Source organism: Episyrphus balteatus, chromosome 3 (assembly GCF_945859705.1).
Source record: "Episyrphus balteatus chromosome 3, idEpiBalt1.1, whole genome shotgun sequence".
Lineage (NCBI taxonomy): Eukaryota > Metazoa > Arthropoda > Insecta > Diptera > Syrphidae > Episyrphus > Episyrphus balteatus.
This window is the reverse complement of record NC_079136.1, coordinates 92,019,429-92,046,877: the sequence shown is the minus strand read 5'-3', so window position 1 is coordinate 92,046,877 and position 27,449 is coordinate 92,019,429. Positions and strand designations below refer to the sequence as shown.

At 31.1% G+C, this 27,449-nt stretch overlaps 1 protein-coding gene across 1 annotated transcript; it reads right to left on the bottom strand.

Annotated features, from left to right (window-relative positions):
• Positions 1-4,682: 4,682 nt before the first annotated feature.
• On the bottom strand, positions 4,683-25,581 carry LOC129913674 (zinc finger protein 737-like). Its single transcript, XM_055992466.1, has 4 exons — positions 25,193-25,581; positions 8,302-9,351; positions 4,933-5,523; positions 4,683-4,865 (listed from the first exon to the last, which is right to left on the bottom strand). Exons 1-4 carry the CDS (start codon positions 25,536-25,538, stop codon positions 4,852-4,854), a joined length of 2,001 nt encoding a protein of 666 aa, XP_055848441.1. The 5' UTR covers positions 25,539-25,581; the 3' UTR covers positions 4,683-4,851.
• Positions 25,582-27,449: the final 1,868 nt, after the last annotated feature.

The following is a 27,449-nucleotide window of genomic DNA, read 5'->3' as shown; positions in this document are numbered from 1 at the left end:
AAAAAACTTAGCCTTGTACGTGTACATTTTTATGAAAGTAATTATTTTTTTAATTTGTTTTAATGCACCAAAATGTAGCTATTTCAATACTGTACTTGAAAAGGTAAAGTTATAACCACGTGGCGTCAAGAATAATCGAGAAGCTGAGTATCATGCCTTCTATAAACCTGTCCAGATACTACATTTTGTACACCTGTAAAGCTTTATAAGAATAAAATTGTTATCATGATAAGAAGCTTTTAATGACCTCTGTCATGGATTCCTATAGGATTAAATGCTTCTCGACATCGTTATAGTGTGCTTATAGATAATTTTCTCATCACACCTATAATCCCACTATAAGATACTCCTAAAAAGTTTTTTAGAAGTATAAATATCAGCGTTTACTGATAATTTTTTTACCGTGGGTAGTATACCAGCCTTATAGGTGCGAATAGCCCTTTAGACTTGAAACCCGTAAGCAAAAATGTTAGTTGGGAGCAGCATGGTATAAAAAGACAAGGTATGATCATTAGAGCCGCCATCTTACAAAATGGGGTAGTAAGGTTTTGACGTTTGGCATTTGGCAAAGTCAAAAGCAACAACAACTTCCAAGACAAATTTGTTTACAACAACAATTTCAATGGGCTGGGCTGTCAAAACCTTAAGTAGCCATAAGTTTTGACAGTTCTCGATACTGAGTTTTTTCTAATGATCATACCTTCTCTTTTTATACCATGTGTCAGCAGTACAAAATGTTTGCAGCACAAATACAAATGAAATTTGGCGCGAATACACATATGTGTGAAACATGTTAAACTCAAACAATACATTCACACCAAACTTCAGATTCTTCGGAATAAAAAAAAAACTGTTCAATTGGGATTCCGAATCGAAGAACAATTCCGGATTGCCAATTAAAAACGCCATAAAAAAATTTTGATAAAATTCATCAACCAATTTTAAAAAGAATTTGATGTGTTTTTTAAATTTTTTATAAATAACGTTTTCTTTATAGTTTTTGTGTAAAAAGTACGCAGCTGAAGCGAAACGAAAAATTTTGAAGTCTCAAGTCAACAGCGAACACACAAAGAAATACCATTGGGTATTATAGCAAAGTAAAAACAATAGGTGTGTTTTTTTGTTTATCTATATAGATTTTGTGCAAAAAAACGACATCGAGATTTTTGAAATCAAAACAATTTACAAAAACTTTATCTGTATAGATTTTTGAAAAATCCAGATAATTATCCAGATTTTACTTTCTCTCGATAAAAACAGTATTGCCAAGGTGCTTTATTTGTTGTGTTATATCAAAAATCTTAACAAAAAAAAAAGCGGAGAAAGTGAGGTTTGAAAAAAGCTCTTATAGAAAAAAATTATCAAAATTTTTTTGACATGGTTGCATTGAAATGTTAATATTTCGGTATATACGCAATGCTTTTTCCAGATAAAAGTCTTAAATGGATCCTGATAAGATTGTTTAACAAATATATACATAAAATAACCAAAGTATTTCGCGAAAAGTTACAGATAAAAATAAAAAAGTTTCCACGTTTTATTTTAAAAAATTCGAAAAAAATTCAATATGGCAACCTTCAAACGCTTATAATACAAGAACGACGCAACCAATATTAATGGTCATGGTCTTAAAATGAAGCTAAGAATATACAGATAATTTTTAGTTTTTTGTGAAAAAAATATTTTTTGAATCCAACATGGATGCCATGGCCATATGAAAATTTTTGTTTGCATCCAACATGGCCTTCCCACTTCGGAGTTAAAATAAAAAGAGAACAAAATAAACATTTTTGACAGATAGCTGCCAAAGTGTATGTACAGTGTTGCCAAATGTTTGCATGGATTTCAAAAATCCCGATGTCGTTTTTTTGCACAAAATCTATATAGATAAACAAAAAAACACACCTAATAAAAGTACGAATCAAAACATACAAGAAAAAACATCCGAAAATAATTTTAAAACAAAAACAAAAAAAAATTTAATTTCGTTCAAGTTTTCGTTATTGAAGATGATTTAAGAAAAGGATTTAAGATTTATTTTGTTGAAAAATATCTATATTTAATACACTCCGCGAAATAATTATAAGGACAAATTTATTTGATTTGTCTTAAGATATGTAAAGTATATTATTTTTTATTTCTTTTATGAATAAGGAGACATGTATATGAGGGATTGTTTCCCACCATTTGTTTTTATTTAATTCATTAGAATACAATAATACAGTTATTTTTTCCGGGTCTGGAGCGAAATAATTATAGGGACACATCTGATTTTTGCACTTAAAGTGAGGTTTAGCGAGATCAAATGTAAACAAAAGTAAGCAAAACAGTTAGAAAATGAATTTAAACCCATTATGACCATTTCATAAGTAAAATTTTTCGGTTATTTTAAAATAAGGCGTGAAAAACCCTTGATCCAGGCAGAAATGGGCAAAATCGAGGCCTACCATGAATAGGGCTTGTGTGAATGGGAAAAACTGGAGGATTAGAAAGGTCCAATTGTGTAATTGATAATTTAATTTACAAAGGTGGCATGTATGGTTAACTTAAACGATCAGGGAGGAAGCCTTTGGTCGAAGAGAGAGTCAAAAGTGACAAAAAATGAATTATTTTTCGTGAGAATTTGACAGCAAGAGAAATTTTCGAGAAAATGCAATTGGAAGTGAGAGTATGTTGAGTGCACTAAATAATGGAGGTGGATTAAGACCATTCCTACGAAGGTAAATGGTGAAAACCGGCGGTCTTGCCCAGACATAAACTTGCCCGCCTTCGCCTCGGCAAAAAGCATAGGTTCTGGGATGAAAAATGGAAAAACTTTTAAGTTCATCAATGAGAGAAAGTTTAATTTGGATAGCCTAGATGGTGTACCTAACGGTTTTTCCATTTTTCATCCCAGAACCTATGCTTTTTGCCGAGGCGAAGGCGGGCAAGTTTATGTCTGGGCAAGACCGCCGGTTTTCACCATTTACCTTCGTAGGAATGGTCTTAATCCACCTCCATTATTTAGTGCACTCAACATACTCTCACTTCCAATTGCATTTTCTCGAAAATTTCTCTTGCTGTCAAATTCTCACGAAAAATAATTCATTTTTTGTCACTTTTGACTCTCTCTTCGACCAAAGGCTTCCTCCCTGATCGTTTAAGTTAACCATACATGCCACCTTTGTAAATTAAATTATCAATTACACAATTGGACCTTTCTAATCCTCCAGTTTTTCCCATTCACACAAGCCCTATTCATGGTAGGCCTCGATTTTGCCCATTTCTGCCTGGATCAAGGGTTTTTCACGCCTTATTTTAAAATAACCGAAAAATTTTACTTATGAAATGGTCATAATGGGTTTAAATTCATTTTCTAACTGTTTTGCTTACTTTTGTTTACATTTGATCTCGCTAAACCTCACTTTAAGTGCAAAAATCAGATGTGTCCCTATAATTATTTCGCTCCAGACCCGGAAAAAATAACTGTATTATTGTATTCTAATGAATTAAATAAAAACAAATGGTGGGAAACAATCCCTCATATACATGTCTCCTTATTCATAAAAGAAATAAAAAATAATATCCTTTACATATCTTAAGACAAATCAAATAAATTTGTCCTTATAATTATTTCGCGGAGTGTATTTGGTAAGTATTATAAGCCTCCTACATAGTCAATGTTCTGGACCCAGTAAAAAACTATGAAAAATCAGCAAAATTACCAGTTTTTCAAAAAATGTGTTTTTAATTCAGGGATAATTAATACATACGTAATTTTTCCGTTTACAATATTTCTTTAAAATCGTTTAATTTGTACAGGAGAAAGTCAGAAATGAAGAAAACTCTATGACTGTGACTGGTGCGTTCAGTTTTTTTTTTTTTTTTTTTAACTTCAAAAAGTATGACCTTATTTGCCAAAACCTACAGATTTTGTACAATTAAAATTGTTAGAGTGGGTTTTTGAGAAAAAAACCAAACTCACTGTAGAAACAGACAGAATTTATTATTAACAATTTATTAATTACAAAATTTAATTTTTTTTTTGTTGCGGACACTAAAATGTACGTTTCTTTAGGTTTTTTATGTGCTGAACTCGAATCCGAAGTCAAAAATTCCCTATAAGCTCCCGTTTTTGAAATATTTCCGTTAGAAAATGCAAAAAACGTTTTTTTTTACCACTTTTGATGTTATGCATTAATTTGAAGAATTTTTTTAAAAATATAACAACGGTTTCTATGAAAACTATTTTTCTTCTTTTCTGATTAAATCTTAAGTGTGTTTGGCTTAACTTATCAAAAAGGAGATGAAAACGTGATATCTGTTTGATACATCACAAAAAGCCAAAAAACTGACGAATCTCGAACAATTAAAAAGATATCGAAAAGATTTAAAAAGACCTTTAAAGAAGGAAAATTGTTTTTAAAGAAACGGGTCTCCACATAAAAGCAAAACCTCAAAAGTACTCAAAAAACATCTTCTTACGGTAATATTTCAAAAAACGAGAGCTAATAGGATATTTCTGACTTCCGATTCGAGTTCAGCACATCAAAAACCTATAGAAAAAAATATCTTAGTTTTGGCACCAAAAACCTTGTAGACTTGTGTTATCCAACGCTTTGAAAAACAGACATAGAATGGACATAGACATCATATTGCGAGATGACGAAAACCAATTTAAGGGAAAAAAAAACTAGAAAACATTTTAAGTTTTAATAAATTAACTATTTTATTTCATAATTTAAGTTCGTATTTAGTTTCTTATATAATCATATTATAATTGTATTACAATATATTTTATTGCTATAGGAATAAAACATACATTAAGCAGCATTGCCATATAAATTGAGCCTAATATTTTCTTACTTCTTTTTAACATAATGTGCCTTTATCACAAAAAAAAAGAGATCAAATAAAAAGAGAACAGTAATTATTTATAAATTTAATTTTAACTTATATTTTCAGCAACATTCTCTTCTAACCTTTGATTCTTTCTATGATTTCTCATGTGTTTTCTCAACGAATCTTTAGTGTAATATCGTATTCCACAAACTTCGCAGCCATATTCTTTTTCACCTGAGTGCATTTTCATGTGATCATCACAATTTTGTTTGTGGACAAATCCTCGACCACATATAGTACATTTGAATGACCTCTCACCGGTGTGCGTTATCAGGTGTTTTCTCAGCACGTTGGCAAATCCAAAACGCATCGGGCAAAATTCACAAGCAAAGGGTCGTTCGCCTGAGTGAGATTGTTTGTGAACTCTCAATTCGCTAGCTAAAGGATATGTTTTATCGCACATATCACATGGAAATGGACGATCGCCAGTGTGTCGCATAATATGTCTTTGTAGTTCTCCAGAACTATAAAATGCCTTTGAACATTGCTCACATTGGAAGGGTCTTGTTTTGGTATGACGATTCATGTGTTGGGCTAGATAGAATTTTCGATGAAAGCTTTTATCACAGAGCGTGCACTGGAATTCTTTTTGGATGTTGTGTGTTTCGATGTGTTTTTCGAGTTGGCCTCCTTTATAAAAAGCTGAAATTTGATTTTATATTTTATAGTTTTAGTTTTTTTTTCTTCTTTCAAGATAATCAATATTGGTATGTATTTATAAGTGTATGTATTTTTATGAGTTTTTTGTTTAAAAAAAAATTGTTTTTCCACAATCGCAACATTGTTCTTCACGACAGATCATCACTAAAATTGAACCAGTAGTTTTTTTCTTTGAGAACGTTCTTAACTTTAGGAATGAATAAAAGAACCACTGTAGAATGTATGTAGATGTTAACTATCCACATGTAAAATACAACATTACCCCTGGAGTTAAGGTGCTAACCCCAAAGAATTCCCAGGGGTAAATTAAACGGGGCACAGTGTGGCCGATGGTAGGAAAAGTTGGCAAAAATTATTTTTCTTCGTTTCTAAGTTTGTTATGGGTAAAAATACTATATTAAAGCACAAAACTGAGACAACTTTTGTGATTCTATGAAAAATTATCAAAAACGCACATTATAAGGACATAAGTATCTGTTACCTTTAACTTTGAAGTTGTTTGAGAAAGAAAATTGTTATTTATTTGTTCAATACTCAGATTTTACTGTTTTTTTAAATAAGATTATTCTTAAAAATAGATTTTAGACCTGACTCAACGGTTTAGTCATAACAAAATCTTCTTAATGAAAAAATACACTGGTCAACAAAATTCAACTTTTTTTGTCCGAAGAACCAAAACATACTTTTCTGAAATTTAGGGATGCTGAACTCGAATCCACGAAAGAAATATTCTATTAGCATCCGTTTTTTGGAATATTACCGTTATAAAATGCAAAAAAACACGTTATTTTGAATGTTTATGAGGTTATGGTAAAAAAGTGTGGTAATTTCTTTAAGCATAGTTTGACGCGGTCATCTTCTTCAGAGAACCGTTTCAAATTTTCCGATCTTTTTTCATGTATGAGATATCTCAAGCTGCGCCTGCGTCTCCATTGTGTAGATCAACACTATTTCCTTAAATTTTTAGCCACAATGCTAACCGTACACACTTTCAGTTTTGGCTAATAGAATAATTCTGAGTTCAGAATTTCTAACACCTTCAGAAAAGTAAAATTCTGTTGAACTGTATTGTCAGTACTTCCGGAATCTGAGAAATATATACAAAAAAATCGTTATTTTTAGATAACTTCACATAGTGTTTACTCAAAAAGGGGCAAACATGGGCACCACTTTTTTAATTGACACGAAAGACGACACTCTCATCAATAAAGGGACACCAAAAACAAAGCGCCACTTCACACCTTTGTGAACTTTTTCTTAACGAGTTTGTATGACGCACACAAAAAACGAATGATTTTAAAGACACCGAATTCGAATAATTTTTTCAAACAAACTAGACACTCATAATTCAAAAGAGGAATGAAAATCGAAAGCTTCCCTTTTGCTTGTAATTCCATATTTATTTCAAATTTTTATCTTTTGATTTAGCGAAATAGCACTTAAAAATTGAAACACAGACGGGAGCTAGAAAAAGGTAAAAAACGAATAATTTCGTCAATGGCGACATTTTAAAGTGTAGTTACTCACCGCGTTAGACTTAAACCGTGGAATAAAAACCGGTTTTGTGTAGCTTATTAATCCCTTTATTAAAGTAAATTTGTATTTGGCAGTTCGGTACAATTTGAAAATAGCTATTTTTGCCAGCTTTTGATACCATTGGCCACACTGTGCGGGGTATAAATTAAGCTAAGAAGTATAATTTCGTTAATTAATCGTTAATGTGTAAGATCAACACTTTGTTGTTAGTTGTTTTACCTTGCGATCATTAAGAGCCCCCGCACACTACAAACTTTCTATCGGCCGACAGTTTAGTCGGTCTCTTAATCAGTATGAAAATGTATGAAAGTGCGCATGCGCATACTACAACGATTATGTATCGGCCGATCAAAAAGTTTGTTTGATCGAAAAAAAGTTTGCTTTGCTACACAATTGCCTTCAAACTAAAATATTTCTTACCCTGCCGACTATTTAGTCGCCTATCTGTGCGCACACTAGGAGCCCAACCCGACTAAACTATCGGCCGATAGAAAGTCTGTAGTGTGCGGGGGCTCTAAATGATAAAAAACAAATACATCTTTTAAAATTTAAACATCAGCACGACAAGTTCCCAGTGACCTATAGGGACCATTTCTTTGTTGCAGTTATCCGAAAAATTTATTAAATACGGAATTCGGAACATCTAAAATTCGAAAACGGGAGAAAATAGAATTCGAATTCAAATCAGAACAGCTGTGATAGCCCAACTTGATTGCGTTAGTAATGTTACTGGCATGTTTCTGTCAGTAACGCAATATTGTTTTTTTAAAAGACATTCTTGTGTAATTTTCAATTTTTAAAATTAATTAAATTTGTTTTTGGTTAAAATAGATTTGCGTTTTGTTTATATGATAGCTATAACTGGTCCTTAACACTTACGGCCATATTATTCACTAGTTTAAAAAATACATCTGGATGTAAAGAAATTGAAATGTGAAAAATAAATCCAAATCCATAATATTCACTATCACACAGAGAAAAAAAAGTCATTTTTAACTATTTTCATAGTTAAAAAAATCGGGATAACTATTTTGGATTTTAATTTATTTTTGAAATTTGACAATTTTACATCCAGATGTATTTTTTAAACTAGTGAATAATATGGCCGTTAATATATATGAAAAACTTTCAAGCAGGCTCCAGGTCAATTGAAAGTTTTTCATATACATATATACTATTTGAAGAGGTCACTACAAAATTCCTATAATTTTAACACTTAATTACCTTTATTGCAATTTGGATGAGGACACGGATGTTTAACCTTCAAATTATGTTGTTCCGCCTTATGTGTTTCGATTTCATCACTATTACTAAACGATTGACCACATAAATCACAATTTGTATGTGTAAGGATATGAGCATCAAGATTCTCTTGAGATGCGAATACCCTTTGACATTTTGAATTTGGACAAGTGAAATGCTTTAGAGAGCACATATTTTGTCGCACATGATGACTTAAAGTATTTTGCAAAGCAAAACGAGCTCCACAACATTTACAAACAAACTTTTTGGTACATTCCATATCCATAGGTTCCAGTTTGACTTGTATTTCTGAAGTGTCTGAATTGTCTCCGTTATGTACAGGGTTTTCAATTTCAGTAGACAGTTGAGATTGATCTTCAATGAGTGAAGGTTGACTTGTGAGGCCAGGACTAGATACAGTTTCAGTCGGTTGAAGTCCATTGATTTCATTAGTAGTTGTTAGAGAGGATTCTTTAGCTTCACATATGTCTCCTTCTCTAGGCAATGAGTTAATAAGTTGCAGTACCTGTTGAAGTGAAGGCTTATCTTTGTCTGAATTAATTTCTGGATGTGTTTGCATATGAACAACAGATTCGTGTCTTTGTCGAAATCCTTTACCACAATATTTACACTTGTATGGCTTCTCTCCAGTGTGTGTAAGCATATGTCGCCGAAGAAGATGCATATAGCAAAATCTCATTTCACAAACATCACAGCCAAATGGATATCCTCTTGTGTGCTGAGCTCTGTGATACTTTAATGTTTTCTCAGATACAAATGACCTATTGCAGACATCACAATTGAATGGCCTTTCATGTGAATGTATCAAAGAGTGAGTTGATAGATCTTTTTGGGTGGCAAACGCTCGATCACACTGATCACACTTAAACGGTTTGATTTTCGTATGATTTAATAAATGGGTTTTGAGAGCAGCTTTCTGTCGAAAGTTTTTCCCGCATAGTGTGCAGTTGAAAGGTTTTTCTCCGGTATGAACGCGCATGTGAATCTCAAGCAGGCATTTTCCTCGAAATACTGTAAAAATAAAAAAATAAACAAAAATAAAATATTGAATTTTTTTTCTTTTGTATCTATGGGAAACAAGTTTCAAAATACAAATCGGTTGTTCAAAACAGTTTACATATGTACCTACATACGGATATACATACAAATACTATACATACTTCTACAGATACAGAAAGTACGATTGTGAACCTATATAGTTATAATTTCAGAGAAATCTATCCAGTGGGTTTGGAGCAACGCAACGTTTCCTTTATCCCCGTATTCGCTAGCGCAATACGCTGGTATTGCTGTATTGCTCGGCAATACATTCTATGTTTCAGAAAGTATATAAGGAAGACCAAGCATCGACTTTAAAACCCAAGCCATATCAGACGAAAGAGTTTTAGGTTTGCTGCTTTTACGACTAAAAGCACCACAGTGGCAATTTCGAACAATGTTATTTTTCCTAATAAAAATTTTAAAATACTCAACGTGGAAGCACAAATCATACAACTGGACGCGTACTGCAATGTACTGCAATTGACGAAGATATTAGCAGGAAATATTGCCAATCATCCCAATCTACTGATAAGAAGGATGACTGCCCAACAATGATATTCCGATTCTAAATACTTTTGTGCTTTGAAAATACTCTGAATGAAAGTTCGGGTACTTCTTCTGCATTGGGTTCGGCTATTTGAAAGTATATCCTAAAAAATTGTTCATTTACTGTCGCCACATGTGAGGAATTTTGTCGTCAGTTCGTGTAAGGCCTGGCTTGGACCAGCACCCGATCTCTTCTCCCAATATCACTTTGCAATCTTTTACTAGCAGCTTCCTGAAACTATATACCAGGGCCCTATTTCATAAAACTACAAGACTAATAATTATTTGTGAATTTACTTGTAGCTTGTAAATTATCAGCAAATTTCTGTTTCATAAAGACTAATAACTACAAGTATCGTAGACTTGTAGCTACAAGTAAAATTTACAAGTGCGGCGAATATTTCTGTTTCATAAAAGTATCTGAAAATTTTTTATTTGCGATAGACTTGTAACTACAAGCGATTTTTCTACAAGAGAAGAAAGACTTGTAAAAAAAAGTATGGTGTCTAACGTTGGGTCTTTTGGGCTTTGAATGTATTTCATACAAATAATGTTATATCACTTAAATAGAATTAAAATGATAAAGCATTATAATCAAGAGTTCACAGCAATTTTAGGGTGTCATTGATAGAAAGAAATGTACTAGTTTTGTTGTTCCTTAATGAAGCGCTAATGTACTTTATTTGGTAGTTAAAGTCTTTTTATTTGTTGTGATACCAAAAGTAGTTGGCACTACAATTAATATTTTTTTTTCTAATTGTCAAAAAGACTTGACTTTGAAATCTTTATGTATTTATTTTTCTGCAATATTCACTCAAAATAGAAGCTTTCGATTGTAGGTATTTGCGGTTTAAAGGATAAAACAACTTGAACTTAACTTTTTAAAAGGTAAAGTAGAAGGATTCAACGTTTTTATTGAATCTCAATAAATTAAAAATACTGCACTCGGATTCCTATATGCCCCCACTAAAGAGACTGCAACGCTTGCAGATCTCATGCATACGATTCAAAGATCCTTCCAAAAATACCAATAATTTTACAAAAATTATAGTGGCCTCTTAGTTTATTTTAATGTTTCGTAATTTCTAACATCCTTTCTCTTTATTTTTCTTATATTCCCTCTAAAACGCATACATCCCATATAAAATTGAGAGATATGGCATTGCAATTTTATTGATAATGCATTTAACGATTTTTATTAAATTTGGCGTACTACACTGAATATTTAGTGCATCAATGTTTTAGTTCAAAGTAATTTCACATTTTGCAACTGTAATTCATCTTTAAAACTCTATTTCATTTCTTTTTTTTTTAAAGAACATAGATTTTTCTATAGTCTATTATTTAAACTAAATGTTAAGACTATAATCTACCGAAAACCAACCTTTAAAAATCAAGCTTTTAGCTTTTAAAGCCAATTATGTTCATTATATTTCACAAATATTCCTCATAATATTTCGTCTCTCGCTGCTGCTACAAAAAGTTCGAATATTTGTTTATTATTTGTTTATTTTTGTTACCCTAGTTACACTTGTAGTTTTTTTAGAAGCAAAATAGTTTGAATTCGCCAGACTACAAATAAATGAAAATTTTTATGAAACAGAAAACTACAACTCCATACTTTATTTGTGCTTGTAACTACAAGTCTACAAGTACAACACTAATAGTTTTATGAAATAGGGCCCAGATGGTAGTCGGTCAGAGTCTCATATCTACCGTCTACCGCTGCTATATGATAAACTGTCGACATTGTTTAATGAACATGGTATTTAACACTATAAAAAACTAAGAGTATTCGAAAAAAAAATTGTTTCATTAAAAGATACACCTTGTCTAAAAATTAACATTTGATTTTTTTTAAAGAAAATCGTCGTAGCCTTTTTAGAGAAAATTATTTTTTTTTCAGAATCGGTAGATGTATGACAGGTACCGTTATCTTTAATGTTAATCGGTACATCCGTTTAGGCTGTAGTTCTTATACAGACAAACAGATAGACTGATATACTGACAGACTGACACCCTTATTACGATTGTCAACTATCAATTGATAATTGATAAAAAATAAATTCCAATCTCTTATTATCTAATTAGCAAAAAATTTGAAAAAAAATTATGCCAACTGATATTATTTAAAATGTAATCATCATATATATTATTACGGTTGTCGAACACCCTTTTCCGGGACTTACACCGAACAGATTTTAATAAATTATATCTTAAAAAAAGGCGAATTTCTGCCGCCAGAATCTGGCAAAATATAAATATATAAATGTTTATAATTTTTAAGAAATCTTAATTTGTTTAAAAAATAATATTCCAGCCAAAATGAATTTTAAAATGACTTTTTATCACTTTCCAATGAATCTGGAAATGTTTGACATGGCGTGTTCCTGTTCACATTAGGGGTGTTCGTATATCATTAGTTCGTATCATCAGGGGCGTTCATTAGGCGAGTAAATTCTCCGATTTGCTTAAAAATTCTGATGGTTAACATTTTAAGCATTATTATGTACAAACAAATTGCAGATAAGTTTGGACAAAAATATGAAACCTGTCAAATTTTAGAAGTGGGGATGAAATCCTCTCAGAGAAAGAAAAAATTGTGCAAAAGTACGCAAACTCTTTTAGGACAAAATTATCATTTATTAAAAGAAAAAAAGAAGGCACTAGCTTTTGAAAGATTTCAGACTTTTGTCCGAAGAAATTTTTGGGCAGAAATTTGCAAGAAGAGGGCTCTCTTTTTTGTAAAAAAAAAAAAAAACTACACAGTTTCAGTCTAATCAAACAGGAATTGGGTTAAAAAAGTTGAAAAAAGGAGAATTATTTCTGTTTTAGGCAGTACCTAAACAGCCCTGTTACATGTAACATTAGTTATACATTTTTATTTCATTTTTGGCACACAAATTGAAAATGCCAACTTTTGAGGTTCTGGGTAGTCAACCTCCGTAAAAAAAAGATCACTCAAAAGTTTTATTTTGTATTTAAGTGCCTTATATCATGTTTTCACTTAAATCCAAATGAGATATTTTCGTAAACTATTTCATTTTGAATGTCAAATGGTTAATGGTAAATTGCTAATCCTCATCGAGGTAAAATGGATCGAAAGATTAATTTGAAATTAAAGGCCCCAACCCATAGAATCCGTTCCACCCGTTGTGTCAATCAATCCGTTGAAATTGAAGGATGGGACAGAAAGGGGTGACCCAAAGAATACGTTGCATGACGGATTGCTTTTTGACAGCTCACTTTAAATTCCAAGGTGTGTTCGATATTTTCTCGATGAATGTGCACTAAGGAAGTTCTGATGCAAGAAATTGTTAACTATTATCGTTGTTCTTTTTTTTTTAATAAAATAAAATACGCTACTAGACTTTATGTATGTACTTGCTCTTCAGTTAAAAACAATTTTTAATAACAGATTATCATTTGTAGATATGACTTTGGCATAGTAAAATTGAACTCTACAACAGTATTTAATTTAACAATTTTAGTATTTAATTGATATAATTTATTAGATATATCATTAAATGTTACTTTTATTACATTTTCTTCGCAAATAAACAACTAAAGTTCACAATTCATAAAATCAGAAAAGAAAAGAACACAGTTCTTAGTTCTGAAATTCCCCGGTGTGCACTCCGAAACAGAAAATCGAACTGATCTATTGTTGACAACCAATGTCAAAAGATACGACAGATGAAAAAGTAGAAAGTTGGGCTATTTCTTCCGTCGAATTCGTCAAATACAAATAATTGATTTATTTTATTCATTTATCACATAATACTATATTTTGATAGGAATAATTATATTCCACATAGTGTAGTTCCGATAACCAATGAAAGATACAAAATATTTTGCCTATTTTTTACTTTGGTGTACTTAGCGTAGTTCCTTCAACATCAAATGCGGTCCTACCTTTATTTTAATTATTCTTTCAGATCATTGAACACTTCTACATAAGATGTTTCCAAAATGATTGGAAAGTGGAAGTGTTCATCGCTTTTGACAGGATCTTTGGCATAAGTTCAGTGGGGAACTTCCAACGATTGTCAGTATAAGAAAACAGTCAAAAGAAAAAAGAAAAAAAAGAAAAAAAAATTTACAGCTATAACTGGGATGGTGAAGACATAAACAAACAAAAGGAGGCGCGAATTGTGATAGAGTTTTGTGAATTTAGTTCGTGTTTTCCAAAATAAATATGTAAAATTAATTATTTTTTTTTAATTAATCGGAAATTTGAAAACAATCGCGAAATATAAAAGTTTTTGTGGTTAAATGATTTCGAACACACAGTGTTTGTTGTAAGTGTGTGTGACAATATGTTTTTTGTTTACATTTTCCCTGCCGAGATATGTCAAATTAGAAAAGGAAAAGACAAAGATAGTTTTTGGAATTTCCCTTTATGAAAAAAAAAAACACCGCCAGAAACAAAACAATAACAAACGTTTAATGGCGTTTTTAATTGGCAGTCCGGAATTGTTCTTCGATTCAGATTTCAGAATCCCAATTGAACAGTATTTTTTTATTCCGAAGAATCTGAAGTTTAACATGTGCCACATATATGTGTAATCGCGCCAATCTTCATTTGTTTTTGTGCTGCAAACATTTTGTACTGCTAACATTTAAATCTATGAATGTGTGAGTGATTCTGCTTCTGATTCTGTTTTTAAAACCAGAAGAGAAATTCTGTTTTTTTTTCAGAATCAGAACTGTCAGTTTTGATTTTTGGTTTTTTGTGAAATTTTTTGAATCCAAAATGGATGCCATGCTATGGTTTTTGTTTTTTTTTTGTGAAAAAATTTGTTTGCATCCATCATGGATGTAATGGCCTTCCACTGCGGAGTTAATATTAAAAAAACAAAAGCGACTTCTCTGACAGACAGCTGCCAAAGTTTATGTACAGTGGTGCCAAATATTTGCATGGATTTCAAAAATCAATATAGATAAACAAAAAAACACCTATGGTCTTTTTTCAAGATTTTTTGTAAGTACATATATGTATATACATATTCCGTAGGAACATTTCATCTTCCATTTGCCAGGAAAAGTCTGGGAAGTGTACCTATGTATGTACATATATAGTATATACATAATGTACATAAGAAAAAGGCCGGAATATTTGAAGGCTCCAGGGGAAAAACAGCACAAGTCCATTCCAACTCATTTCGAGAAAAATGCATTTTTAAATTTTGTTCTCCATACAACTTAGTACTTAAAGCAAGGCTTAAATTTGTTTTATAAAAGTAAGGATGCCATCAGATAGTGGTCAGTAAATATTACAAAGACCTCATCATTCGTTTATTTTTGACAAAAAGTGGACATGTGCCGTTTTTCCCCTGGACCCTTCATTTGCTCTTTGCGTGCTATAGGGGCGTAAGTGTTGCACCCCTATTACGATTGTCAACTATCAATTCTTTGCCCCTGGGTAAAAAGGACTTACATAAATGATAGTTTACCAGAAAAACCGATTGAAGTTGAAAATCCATGAATTTTTGAGCATTGATCCTCTTATTTTTATAAGAAAGAGTTACAAATTTATGTTTTTGATACCAAATAAAAGAGCTTATTCTCTTTTCATCAAAACCCGAAAGTGCAATTTTGTGACTTAACCTCTTTGTAGCCGGAAGCAAAGAATTTATAGTTGTTAAAAAAAAAATCGATCTCTTATTTGCTTTGAAAAAAATTTGAAAACGAAGAATGATGCTAACCGTGAAATGTAACTGAAAAGATCCATTAAAAAAATGACCAGTTTTCCCCCATTTCGTTTTTAAAACATCAAATTTCAGTATTTATCAACTATCAATTGATAGTTGACAATCGTAATAGGGGTGTTAGGTCCGTTTAGGTACTTCCTAGGCTAAAATATGATAAGTGGCTATTAAAAATGAAAAACTATGAAATCACGTAGGTAGATACGAGTTTTAAAATTTCCACTTTTGAATAGCGATATAAAATTTAATGGAGTGTGAATTAAATGGGTCTAAGATAATTTTTGGAAAAGCCCAATACAACAGCAAAGAAAAATCGTCAAAGGAAAAATTGTCGTATGTAAGAATCAGACAAAAACCTTACGTTCAACAATTTTTTTTATTGACGATTTAAGGTGGTGAATGCATGATTCAACATCGGTTCATGTTCTTCAAATTGACCAAGTTTGAGATATTAGTTGCGGCAACCTGTTTGAAATAGAGTTAATTATAAAATGTATGTACAACTTAGGGAACCTAGAATTGCTAAATTTAATGTGCCATATTCATAGCTGTTTAACTTAAACTGGGGCTAATCCAATGTATTTTAAATGGGATAAACAGGAGTTTTTTAGTAATTCTCGACTTTTTAAAAAACACACTCTGCATTTACATTTGTACCTACCTACCTATACTTTCTTTTTATTTAAGCATGCGAGAAGTCTCGCACGGGTAAGCTAGTATATATTATTACGGTTGTCGAACACCCTTTTCCGGGACTTACACCGAACAGATTTTAATAAATTATATCTTAAAAAAAGGCGAATTTCTGCCGCCAGAATCTGGCAAAATATAAATATATAAATGTTTATAATTTTTAAGAAATCTTAATTTGTTTAAAAAATAATATTCCAGCCAAAATGAATTTTAAAATGACTTTTTATCACTTTCCAATGAATCTGGAAATGTTTGACATGGCGTGTTCCTGTTCACATTAGGGGTGTTCGTATATCATTAGTTCGTATCATCAGGGGCGTTCATTAGGCGAGTAAATTCTCCGATTTGCTTAAAAATTCTGATGGTTAACATTTTAAGCATTATTATGTACAAACAAATTGCAGATAAGTTTGGACAAAAATATGAAACCTGTCAAATTTTAGAAGTGGGGATGAAATCCTCTCAGAGAAAGAAAAAATTGTGCAAAAGTACGCAAACTCTTTTAGGACAAAATTATCATTTATTAAAAGAAAAAAAGAAGGCACTAGCTTTTGAAAGATTTCAGACTTTTGTCCGAAGAAATTTTTGGGCAGAAATTTGCAAGAAGAGGGCTCTCTTTTTTGTAAAAAAAAAAAAAAACTACACAGTTTCAGTCTAATCAAACAGGAATTGGGTTAAAAAAGTTGAAAAAAGGAGAATTATTTCTGTTTTAGGCAGTACCTAAACAGCCCTGTTACATGTAACATTAGTTATACATTTTTATTTCATTTTTGGCACACAAATTGAAAATGCCAACTTTTGAGGTTCTGGGTAGTCAACCTCCGTAAAAAAAAGATCACTCAAAAGTTTTATTTTGTATTTAAGTGCCTTATATCATGTTTTCACTAAAATCCAAATGAGATATTTTCGTAAACTATTTCATTTTGAATGTCAAATGGTTAATGGTAAATTGCTAATCCTCATCGAGGTAAAATGGATCGAAAGATTAATTTGAAATTAAAGGCCCCAACCCATAGAATCCGTTCCACCCGTTGTGTCAATCAATCCGTTGAAATTGAAGGATGGGACAGAAAGGGGTGACCCAAAGAATACGTTGCATGACGGATTGCTTTTTGACAGCTCACTTTAAATTCCAAGGTGTGTTCGATATTTTCTCGATGAATGTGCACTAAGGAAGTTCTGATGCAAGAAATTGTTAACTATTATCGTTGTTCTTTTTTTTTTAATAAAATAAAATACGCTACTAGACTTTATGTATGTACTTGCTCTTCAGTTAAAAACAATTTTTAATAACAGATTATCATTTGTAGATATGACTTTGGCATAGTAAAATTGAACTCTACAACAGTATTTAATTTAACAATTTTAGTATTTAATTGATATAATTTATTAGATATATCATTAAATGTTACTTTTATTACATTTTCTTCGCAAATAAACAACTAAAGTTCACAATTCATAAAATCAGAAAAGAAAAGAACACAGTTCTTAGTTCTGAAATTCCCCGGTGTGCACTCCGAAACAGAAAATCGAACTGATCTATTGTTGACAACCAATGTCAAAAGATACGACAGATGAAAAAGTAGAAAGTTGGGCTATTTCTTCCGTCGAATTCGTCAAATACAAATAATTGATTTATTTTATTCATTTATCACATAATACTATATTTTGATAGGAATAATTATATTCCACATAGTGTAGTTCCGATAACCAATGAAAGATACAAAATATTTTGCCTATTTTTTACTTTGGTGTACTTAGCGTAGTTCCTTCAACATCAAATGCGGTCCTACCTTTATTTTAATTATTCTTTCAGATCATTGAACACTTCTACATAAGATGTTTCCAAAATGATTGGAAAGTGGAAGTGTTCATCGCTTTTGACAGGATCTTTGGCATAAGTTCAGTGGGGAACTTCCAACGATTGTCAGTATAAGAAAACAGTCAAAAGAAAAAAGAAAAAAAAGAAAAAAAAATTTACAGCTATAACTGGGATGGTGAAGACATAAACAAACAAAAGGAGGCGCGAATTGTGATAGAGTTTTGTGAATTTAGTTCGTGTTTTCCAAAATAAATATGTAAAATTAATTATTTTTTTTTAATTAATCGGAAATTTGAAAACAATCGCGAAATATAAAAGTTTTTGTGGTTAAATGATTTCGAACACACAGTGTTTGTTGTAAGTGTGTGTGACAATATGTTTTTTGTTTACATTTTCCCTGCCGAGATATGTCAAATTAGAAAAGGAAAAGACAAAGATAGTTTTTGGAATTTCCCTTTATGAAAAAAAAAAACACCGCCAGAAACAAAACAATAACAAACGTTTAATGGCGTTTTTAATTGGCAGTCCGGAATTGTTCTTCGATTCAGATTTCAGAATCCCAATTGAACAGTATTTTTTTATTCCGAAGAATCTGAAGTTTAACATGTGCCACATATATGTGTAATCGCGCCAATCTTCATTTGTTTTTGTGCTGCAAACATTTTGTACTGCTAACATTTAAATCTATGAATGTGTGAGTGATTCTGCTTCTGATTCTGTTTTTAAAACCAGAAGAGAAATTCTGTTTTTTTTTCAGAATCAGAACTGTCAGTTTTGATTTTTGGTTTTTTGTGAAATTTTTTGAATCCAAAATGGATGCCATGCTATGGTTTTTGTTTTTTTTTTGTGAAAAAATTTGTTTGCATCCATCATGGATGTAATGGCCTTCCACTGCGGAGTTAATATTAAAAAAACAAAAGCGACTTCTCTGACAGACAGCTGCCAAAGTTTATGTACAGTGGTGCCAAATATTTGCATGGATTTCAAAAATCAATATAGATAAACAAAAAAACACCTATGGTCTTTTTTCAAGATTTTTTGTAAGTACATATATGTATACAGGGTGTCCCACAGTCACCGCCCCAAATGAAAACCATGGATTCCTGAGGTCATTTGAAGTCGAAAAACTTAAGAGGTAATTTTCTCGTTTTCGTCCCGTTTTCGAGTTACCACGGTTTTTATGATTTTTGCTCTCTTGTCCTTTAACTGGCCTTATCTTTGCCAAACTAAGTTTGATTTGAAAGATTTTTTTTACAACCAATCAAGAATTTATTACAGTTTAAGTTTGTCTCAAAACTTTTTTTTCTGCGGACAACCGTTTTTCCACAATTTTGCATCAAACACAATTTTCTTCGTTTTTTAAGTTGTTTTTTACACTTTCATATCATTTAAGTCAAAAAAACACGTTAATGAGTATTAATTTTTTGTCCTTTTTCTTAAAGCCCAGTTTATTTTCATAAAAAAAATAAGTTTTATTTCATAAAAAAGGCTACTGAAAGTAATTAAAAAAAAAAATAAACAAACTGAGTGAATTAAAAAAAAAATTATTTTTAAATAAAAAATTGATTTAAATAAATTAAATTTTTTTCTGAGCTTTATCTATTTGTTCTTTTCTTAATCACAATAGCTCAGAAAAAGTTTTTAATTCATTTAAATCAATTTTTTATTTAAAAATTATTTTTTTTTAATTTACTCAGTTTGTTTATTTTTTTTTTTAATTACTTTCAGTAGCCTTTTTTATGAAATAAAACTTATTTTTTTTATGAAAATAAACTGGGCTTTAAGAAAAAGGACAAAAAATTAATACTCATTAACGTGTTTTTTTGACTTAAATGATATGAAAGTGTAAAAAACAACTTAAAAAACGAAGAAAATTGTGTTTGATGCAAAATTGTGGAGAAACGGTTGTCCGCAGAAAAAAAAGTTTTGAGACAAACTAAAACTGTAATAAATTCTTGATTGGTTGTAAAAAAAATCTTTCGAATAAAACGTTGTTTGGCAAAGATAGGGCCAGTTAAAGGACAAGAGAGCAAAAATCATAAAAACCGTGGTAACTCGAAAAGGGGACGAAAACGAGAAAATTACCTCTTAAGTTTTTCGACTTCAAATGACCTCAGGAATCCATGGTTTTCATTTGGGGCGGTGACTGTGGGACACCCTGTATACATATTCCGTAGGAACATTTCATCTTCCATTTGCCAGGAAAAGTCTGGGAAGTGTACCTATGTATGTACATATATAGTATATACATAATGTACATAAGAAAAAGGCCGGAATATTTGAAGGCTCCAGGGGAAAAACAGCACAAGTCCATTCCAACTCATTTCGAGAAAAATGCATTTTTAAATTTTGTTCTCCATACAACTTAGTACTTAAAGCAAGGCTTAAATTTGTTTTATAAAAGTAAGGATGCCATCAGATAGTGGTCAGTAAATATTACAAAGACCTCATCATTCGTTTATTTTTGACAAAAAGTGGACATGTGCCGTTTTTCCCCTGGACCCTTCATTTGCTCTTTGCGTGCTATAGGGGCGTAAGTGTTGCACCCCTATTACGATTGTCAACTATCAATTCTTTGCCCCTGGGTAAAAAGGACTTACATAAATGATAGTTTACCAGAAAAACCGATTGAAGTTGAAAATCCATGAATTTTTGAGCATTGATCCTCTTATTTTTATAAGAAAGAGTTACAAATTTATGTTTTTGATACCAAATAAAAGAGCTTATTCTCTTTTCATCAAAACCCGAAAGTGCAATTTTGTGACTTAACCTCTTTGTAGCCGGAAGCAAAGAATTTATAGTTGTTAAAAAAAAAATCGATCTCTTATTTGCTTTGAAAAAAATTTGAAAACGAAGAATGATGCTAACCGTGAAATGTAACTGAAAAGATCCATTAAAAAAATGACCAGTTTTCCCCCATTTCGTTTTTAAAACATCAAATTTCAGTATTTATCAACTATCAATTGATAGTTGACAATCGTAATAGGGGTGTTAGGTCCGTTTAGGTACTTCCTAGGCTAAAATATGATAAGTGGCTATTAAAAATGAAAAACTATGAAATCACGTAGGTAGATACGAGTTTTAAAATTTCCACTTTTGAATAGCGATATAAAATTTAATGGAGTGTGAATTAAATGGGTCTAAGATAATTTTTGGAAAAGCCCAATACAACAGCAAAGAAAAATCGTCAAAGGAAAAATTGTCGTATGTAAGAATCAGACAAAAACCTTACGTTCAACAATTTTTTTTATTGACGATTTAAGGTGGTGAATGCATGATTCAACATCGGTTCATGTTCTTCAAATTGACCAAGTTTGAGATATTAGTTGCGGCAACCTGTTTGAAATAGAGTTAATTATAAAATGTATGTACAACTTAGGGAACCTAGAATTGCTAAATTTAATGTGCCATATTCATAGCTGTTTAACTTAAACTGGGGCTAATCCAATGTATTTTAAATGGGATAAACAGGAGTTTTTTAGTAATTCTCGACTTTTTAAAAAACACACTCTGCATTTACATTTGTACCTACCTACCTATACTTTCTTTTTATTTAAGCATGCGAGAAGTCTCGCACGGGTAAGCTAGTTATTGAAAAATTCCATTACAAAATTCGCCCAAATTAGATTTTAAAACACCAAATTTCAGTATTTATCAGCTACCAATTGATAGTTGACAATCGTAATAGGGGTGTGACAGACAGAAATACAGAGACACAGAATAATTACAGACGAAATCGCGGCAGGGGCTTATACAGGTTTGCTTCTTGGGGGGGGGTCATGCCAATTTTTTTTTTTTTTTTTCAAAAGTTTTGATAGCAGGCATGAACCTGAAAATGGGCTTTTTGAATTATTAAACATTAAAATTTGTGCGTCTTGCATTTCGAATCGAAAAGTTCCGAATGTAGGTCTAAAAATAACCAAACAAAAACGGTATGAGATTCGTTTAAGTTTAGCGTTAAGCCTTAAAGCCTAGAACGCTGCTGATGTGAAACGAAATTTTTCGTCGGTCTCCACGAGGACAACGAAATGCTTGCGAAATCTGGACCGAAAAATACTCAAAAATTGCAAAACATAAATGAAAAAAAAGCAAACACGCATCGCAGAAAGACATGCAATGACAAAATGAACAACAAAAACAAACAAAAAAACTCAAAATGTCATTTTTCCACACACAATGAATGTCCCCGGCAATTGTTTGTGTGCGAAAAAGAAGTTTAGACTTTCAATTTCGTTGTGCCGAACAGCGTACTACAGAACGAAAAGTTGAACGAAATTTTTGGTTTACCATTTCGTTGTTTCATTTTTGTATGGGATTTTTCGTTTCTTATCAGCAGCGTACTAGGCTTTAATTTTGACCAATTGAGGCTATCCTCTCCTAAAAATAAAATGTACTGTACGAGTACTTCGATTGAATAATTTGCCTTAAAACAACTGTTCATTGTTTTCCGCTAGCCCAGAAAGTTAAAATAAAAACCGTTTTTACTTAATAACAGTTTTAACTTTTGAATTAAAAGTCTTCCTAACCTCAGGAAAACGAATCGCAAAGTTTTGTAAAAAAAAATTGCATTTGAAAATATAATTTTTTTTAAATTTTGTTTTAAAATTGTATGGGAATTTAAAATACCTCTATTAAAATAGTAAAGACAAAAAAAATAATTTTGGCGATATTTTGGAATTCATCCATTTTCAGGTATTAATCAGCGGTTAACAATATAAAAAACATTCAGTTGTATTTATTAGATTAAGCCCTGCTTTTTCAATCGTCAGATAGACTATCAGAAGAATAAATGTCACTATAAAAAAAAACTTTTATTCCTAGGAATAAGCTCTAACTTAGGTTTATCTAACTATTCAAAAAATTAGCCCTAAGTGATATTTAATAATAATATTTAAATTGCCTTAGATAAGGTTGCTTACATTACTTCTATAATTGGCTGGCCATTGATGATTAACAAATCGATAGTTGTTTCAAAAAATACAACAGATCTAGCAAATTAAGTATGTACAAAATACAGTCAAACTTCTTTATAACGAACTTCTTTATAACGTAATTTTCTCTATAGCGAATTTCATTTCGTTCCCCTTCCCCTTAAAAAACAATCCATACGAATTAGTTTCTTTATAACGAAGTTCCCTATAACGAAATTCTCTTTATAAAGAACTAATTTTTTTTGACCCAAGAGCAAATTCGTTTCTTTATAACGAAATGTCAATTTTCAAATTTGAAAAAAAGCTCACTAGATTTGTATACCGAGTTTTAAAAGGGAACTCCCCGTTTTGGCAAGAATTTTCTTAAAGTTATTGTATGTATGTATGTTTGGATGCATGAAAAAGGGTACATGTGTTTTAGAAATTGTACGCATATAGACAGGTGAATCGTTCGTTTGAGTTTACATTTTAAGTTAGCCAATCACAAGGCTATTTCGCTATGAGAGAATATTGATAAAATTAAAAGTGGAGAAAAGAAAAGTATGTGGCTGAAAAATTTGATGTGTCGTTTAGTACACTATCAACAATGTTAAAGAATTAACTAAAAATTTTAAAGTTATGATTCATGTGCATGTTCAATTTCAAAGTTGATATGTTTTAACTAAAAAATATAAATGAATAAATTTCCTTAAGATTAGTTCTTTTTTGTATAATATTATTTTAAAAGAACACATGCAGTATTAAAAAATAAATTTTATATATAACGAATTTTTTATAAAACTTCTTTATAACGAAGCAATTTTTTGTTCCCTTGAAGGTTCGTTATAAAGAAGTTTGACTGTACTGTTATATTCTGTAAGCAAACAAAATTCACCAAATTTTATCAGACGAATGTATTGAACTGGAACATTGCAAAAAACTAAAAAGATTTGAGAAATGATATCCTTCTTTAACAATTTGCCGATGACGAATTTTATCAACAGAATTGACCTCCACACAGCAAGGCCACAGAAAGCTTCCCTATTTAAAACATATTTTATTCACTTCATCATATAAAAAAATAGAAGATATGGCTGCTTCTTTTATTTGCTGGTAAGCAGTGTCTTTCCCCTTAAGATATTATTTTTGTGTACCTACCAGATTCAATTTCTTTTAAAAAGCTTTGAATATAATAGGTACTTATCCGGATTGTGTTTCCATACAAAACTCTACACCACAGCTCAACTAATATTATCGAACGAATCAAAATAATCCTAATCCAGCATAGCGTTCGCTAAAAATATGACCACATCCCCAAAATATGGTAAAATAGTTTGTTTGAATACCAAATTTTTTTTTTACTTTTAATTTTCGTTCATGTTCTAAAACTTCAACATTTTGAAAATAATCTTACTCAAGAGATTTCAGTATCACATAACAAATTCTTTTTTAAGTTCTGAGTTCTTGGGGGGGGGGGGGTCATGACCCCGTGACCCCCCCCTTGTATACGCCGTTGAATCGCGGGACCCACATTCTCTATCAACTTTTTTTTGAATATTGATAAACATATGTTTATGTATATCGCTCATTTATTTGAATACTGTCATAACTAAAATATCATGAATTTTGAGTTATAAACGCAGAAGTTATTGGAATAAAGTAATCTTTAATCCTGCAAAAAACCATTTCTCAGTTTTAAAAACTCACGGAGAAGGAGCACTAGTGGTTTTAGAAACTTACTTTTTACATACAAAAATAGACCTATACTAAATTTAAAACTTTTTTCCTGAAAAAAAAAAAACAGTTTTTTTCTTTTTTGAGTTATGCCAGTGCTCAAGTAAATGAGCGATATGTAGTACCTATATCGCAAGTAAAAAGGAAGAAGTCGTGAGTTCTCCCATTGTATTATTTGTCAATTATTAACTTATTTACTCTGTATCCCCAGACTCAAGGCTTGGCAGTTAAAGGCTAAATAAAATATATTATGCTATACATAAATTTACTGCAAGGAAGAAATCCTGAATGAAAAAGAAAGAATTTTACTTGGGTATAAAACATTATTTCTTGGAGCAATGATTTTCTCATTTTGCGAAAAAAAAAAAAAAATAACTAGTTAAGAACCTACTTACTTTTTTGACAAATCCCACATTGGTTCTTTTTCAAGATTTGATTTTCGATGGGTTCTTTTTTAACATTTGTCTCTTCGATTTCCAGTATCGAAAAAAGTTCCGCTCCAGTGCCATCAGGAGTAATAAGCTCCGTTTGATCTTCACTGGATTTTGACTGTTCCTCTATTTGAGATCTTTTTGCAATGGAATGTATCAGATTGGGTGCATCAGCATCGTCTGATTGGATTTGAGAATATTCGTTTAGGTTATTTTGGTTTTGTTCAGACTCAGGTGCTATACAAGATGATTCGTATTCGATAACACCTTGCGTGTTTTCTTCATTTTCTGTCTTTATTTTCATTGCCATGTTGATATTCAACTATCTTGAACTTTATTTATACGTTTTCGTTAGACTAGATTAGATTAGATTAGATTCTTCCTCGTCGTTAGACTATTGTTTGGAATATTTTGTTTATTCATTTAATAATTCAATTTTTAAAATGTATACAAATGAAAGTGTTTTTTGTATGCTTGGTAATAATAAATTATTTTATAGTTGGAAACTTTAAGTCTGTATCTAAAGAGATGTCTTATGATGTGCATTTAGGTATAGATAAATTTATAATTTCCAATATTTATTTTATAATTGGTAAATTTTATTTTGTATGTTTTGTTGTTTTATTTTCTTATTTGATATTAAAATTTCTCTATTTTATCTTGAAATTATCCTTTTTATTTGTACTATTTTTTTTTTTTTTTTTGACATGTATTATTTTTTGGTAAATAAAATTTTTAAAAACATATGAGCTGTAAAGCTTTCCAAGACTTCCAACAAAAAAGACAACCATTCCATTTCCCTCTTCCATATCTAGAAAAAAATCCTTTAAGTGGTGAACAGAATACGTCGTTCATTGCTCAGCGAGTAAAGAGATGAACAGAATGAACAGCGACTAAAATGACGCTCACCGATTTTCTCAAAAGTCGAACTTTTTACAACTCCTTCGGGCGACGAGTTTGACGTTTATTGTCGTTTTCTATTGACGAATCTCAGAATGAGATTTGTGAATTTGACAGCTGAAAGGGGGGTGAAGAGGGGAAATAGTGGACAAATCTCAGATTTCATGATCTATTTGCGTCTTGAGATTAAAAAAAATGACAAAAAAATGAATCTCAGATTTAAGAATCTGATTCTGGATTTTTATCAAGATTCACGCATACAAACCAAACACTTTCACACACACTCCTCTGTTTGACATTTGTCTGAACATTTGTTGTTGTTTTATTTTTTTTATACGCACAGATTTCGCACACAATTACAAAACTAGATTTCATATTCTAATTGCAGTGGAAAATCTGAGAATTTTACACAAAAATCTCAAAAGTCAATAGAAAACGACATATGTTTTTTTTTCACGAGCTGCATTTTGTTAACTGTTTCTTTTTTTTTTTAGTGGGTCAGTGGAACTATTTGTTTAAAAAATTTAAAATAAAAGGTGTGTTTTTTTGTTTATCTATATAAATTTTGTGCAAAAAAACGACATCGGGATTTTTGAAATCCATGCAAACATTTGGCACCACTGTACACATACTTTGGCAGCTGTCTGTCAAAAATGTTGCTTTTGTTTTTTTTTTTATTTTAAATCCGAAGTGGGAAGGCCATTACATCCATGTTGGTTGCAAACAAAAATTTTCATATGGCTATGGCATCCATGTTGGATTCAAAAAAATTGTTTTTTCACAAAAAACCAAAAATTATCTGTATATTCTTAGCTACATTTTAAGACCATGACCATTAACATTAGTTGCGTCGTTCTTGTGTTATAAGCGTTTGAAGGTAGCCATATTGAATTTTTTTTCGATTTTTTAAAAATCAAATGTGAAAACTTTTTTATTTTTATTTCTAATTTTTCGAAAAAACTTTGGTAATTTTATATACATATCTGTTCAACAATCTTATCAGGATCCATTTAAGACTTTTATCTGAAAAGTGCATTGCGTATATCTCGAGATATTAACATTTCAATGCAACCATGTCAAACAAATTTTTGATTATTTTTTTCTATGAGAGTTTTTTTCAAACCTCGTTTTCTCCGCTTTTTTTTTTTGTTAATATTTTCAGATATTTCTGTATGAACACAACAATTAAACCACCTTGGCACTACTGTTTTTATCGAGAGAAAGTAAAATCTGGATAATTATCTGGATTTTTCAAAAATCTATACAGATAAAGTTTTTGTTGTTTTTAATACGTAAATTGTTTTGATTTCAAAAATCTCGA

Excerpts from the sequence above, each read along its gene's own strand:
- LOC129913674 (XM_055992466.1), bottom strand. The coding sequence starts at position 25,538 with ATGGCAATGAAAATAAAGACAGAAAATGAAGAAAACACGCAAGGTGTT. Across the intron at positions 9,352-25,192 it reads ATGTGGGATTTGTCAAAAAA|TATTTCGAGGAAAATGCCTG; the intron begins GTAAGTAGGTTC and ends TTATTTTTACAG. Across the intron at positions 5,524-8,301 it reads TCATCCAAATTGCAATAAAG|CTTTTTATAAAGGAGGCCAA; the intron begins GTAATTAAGTGT and ends ATCAAATTTCAG.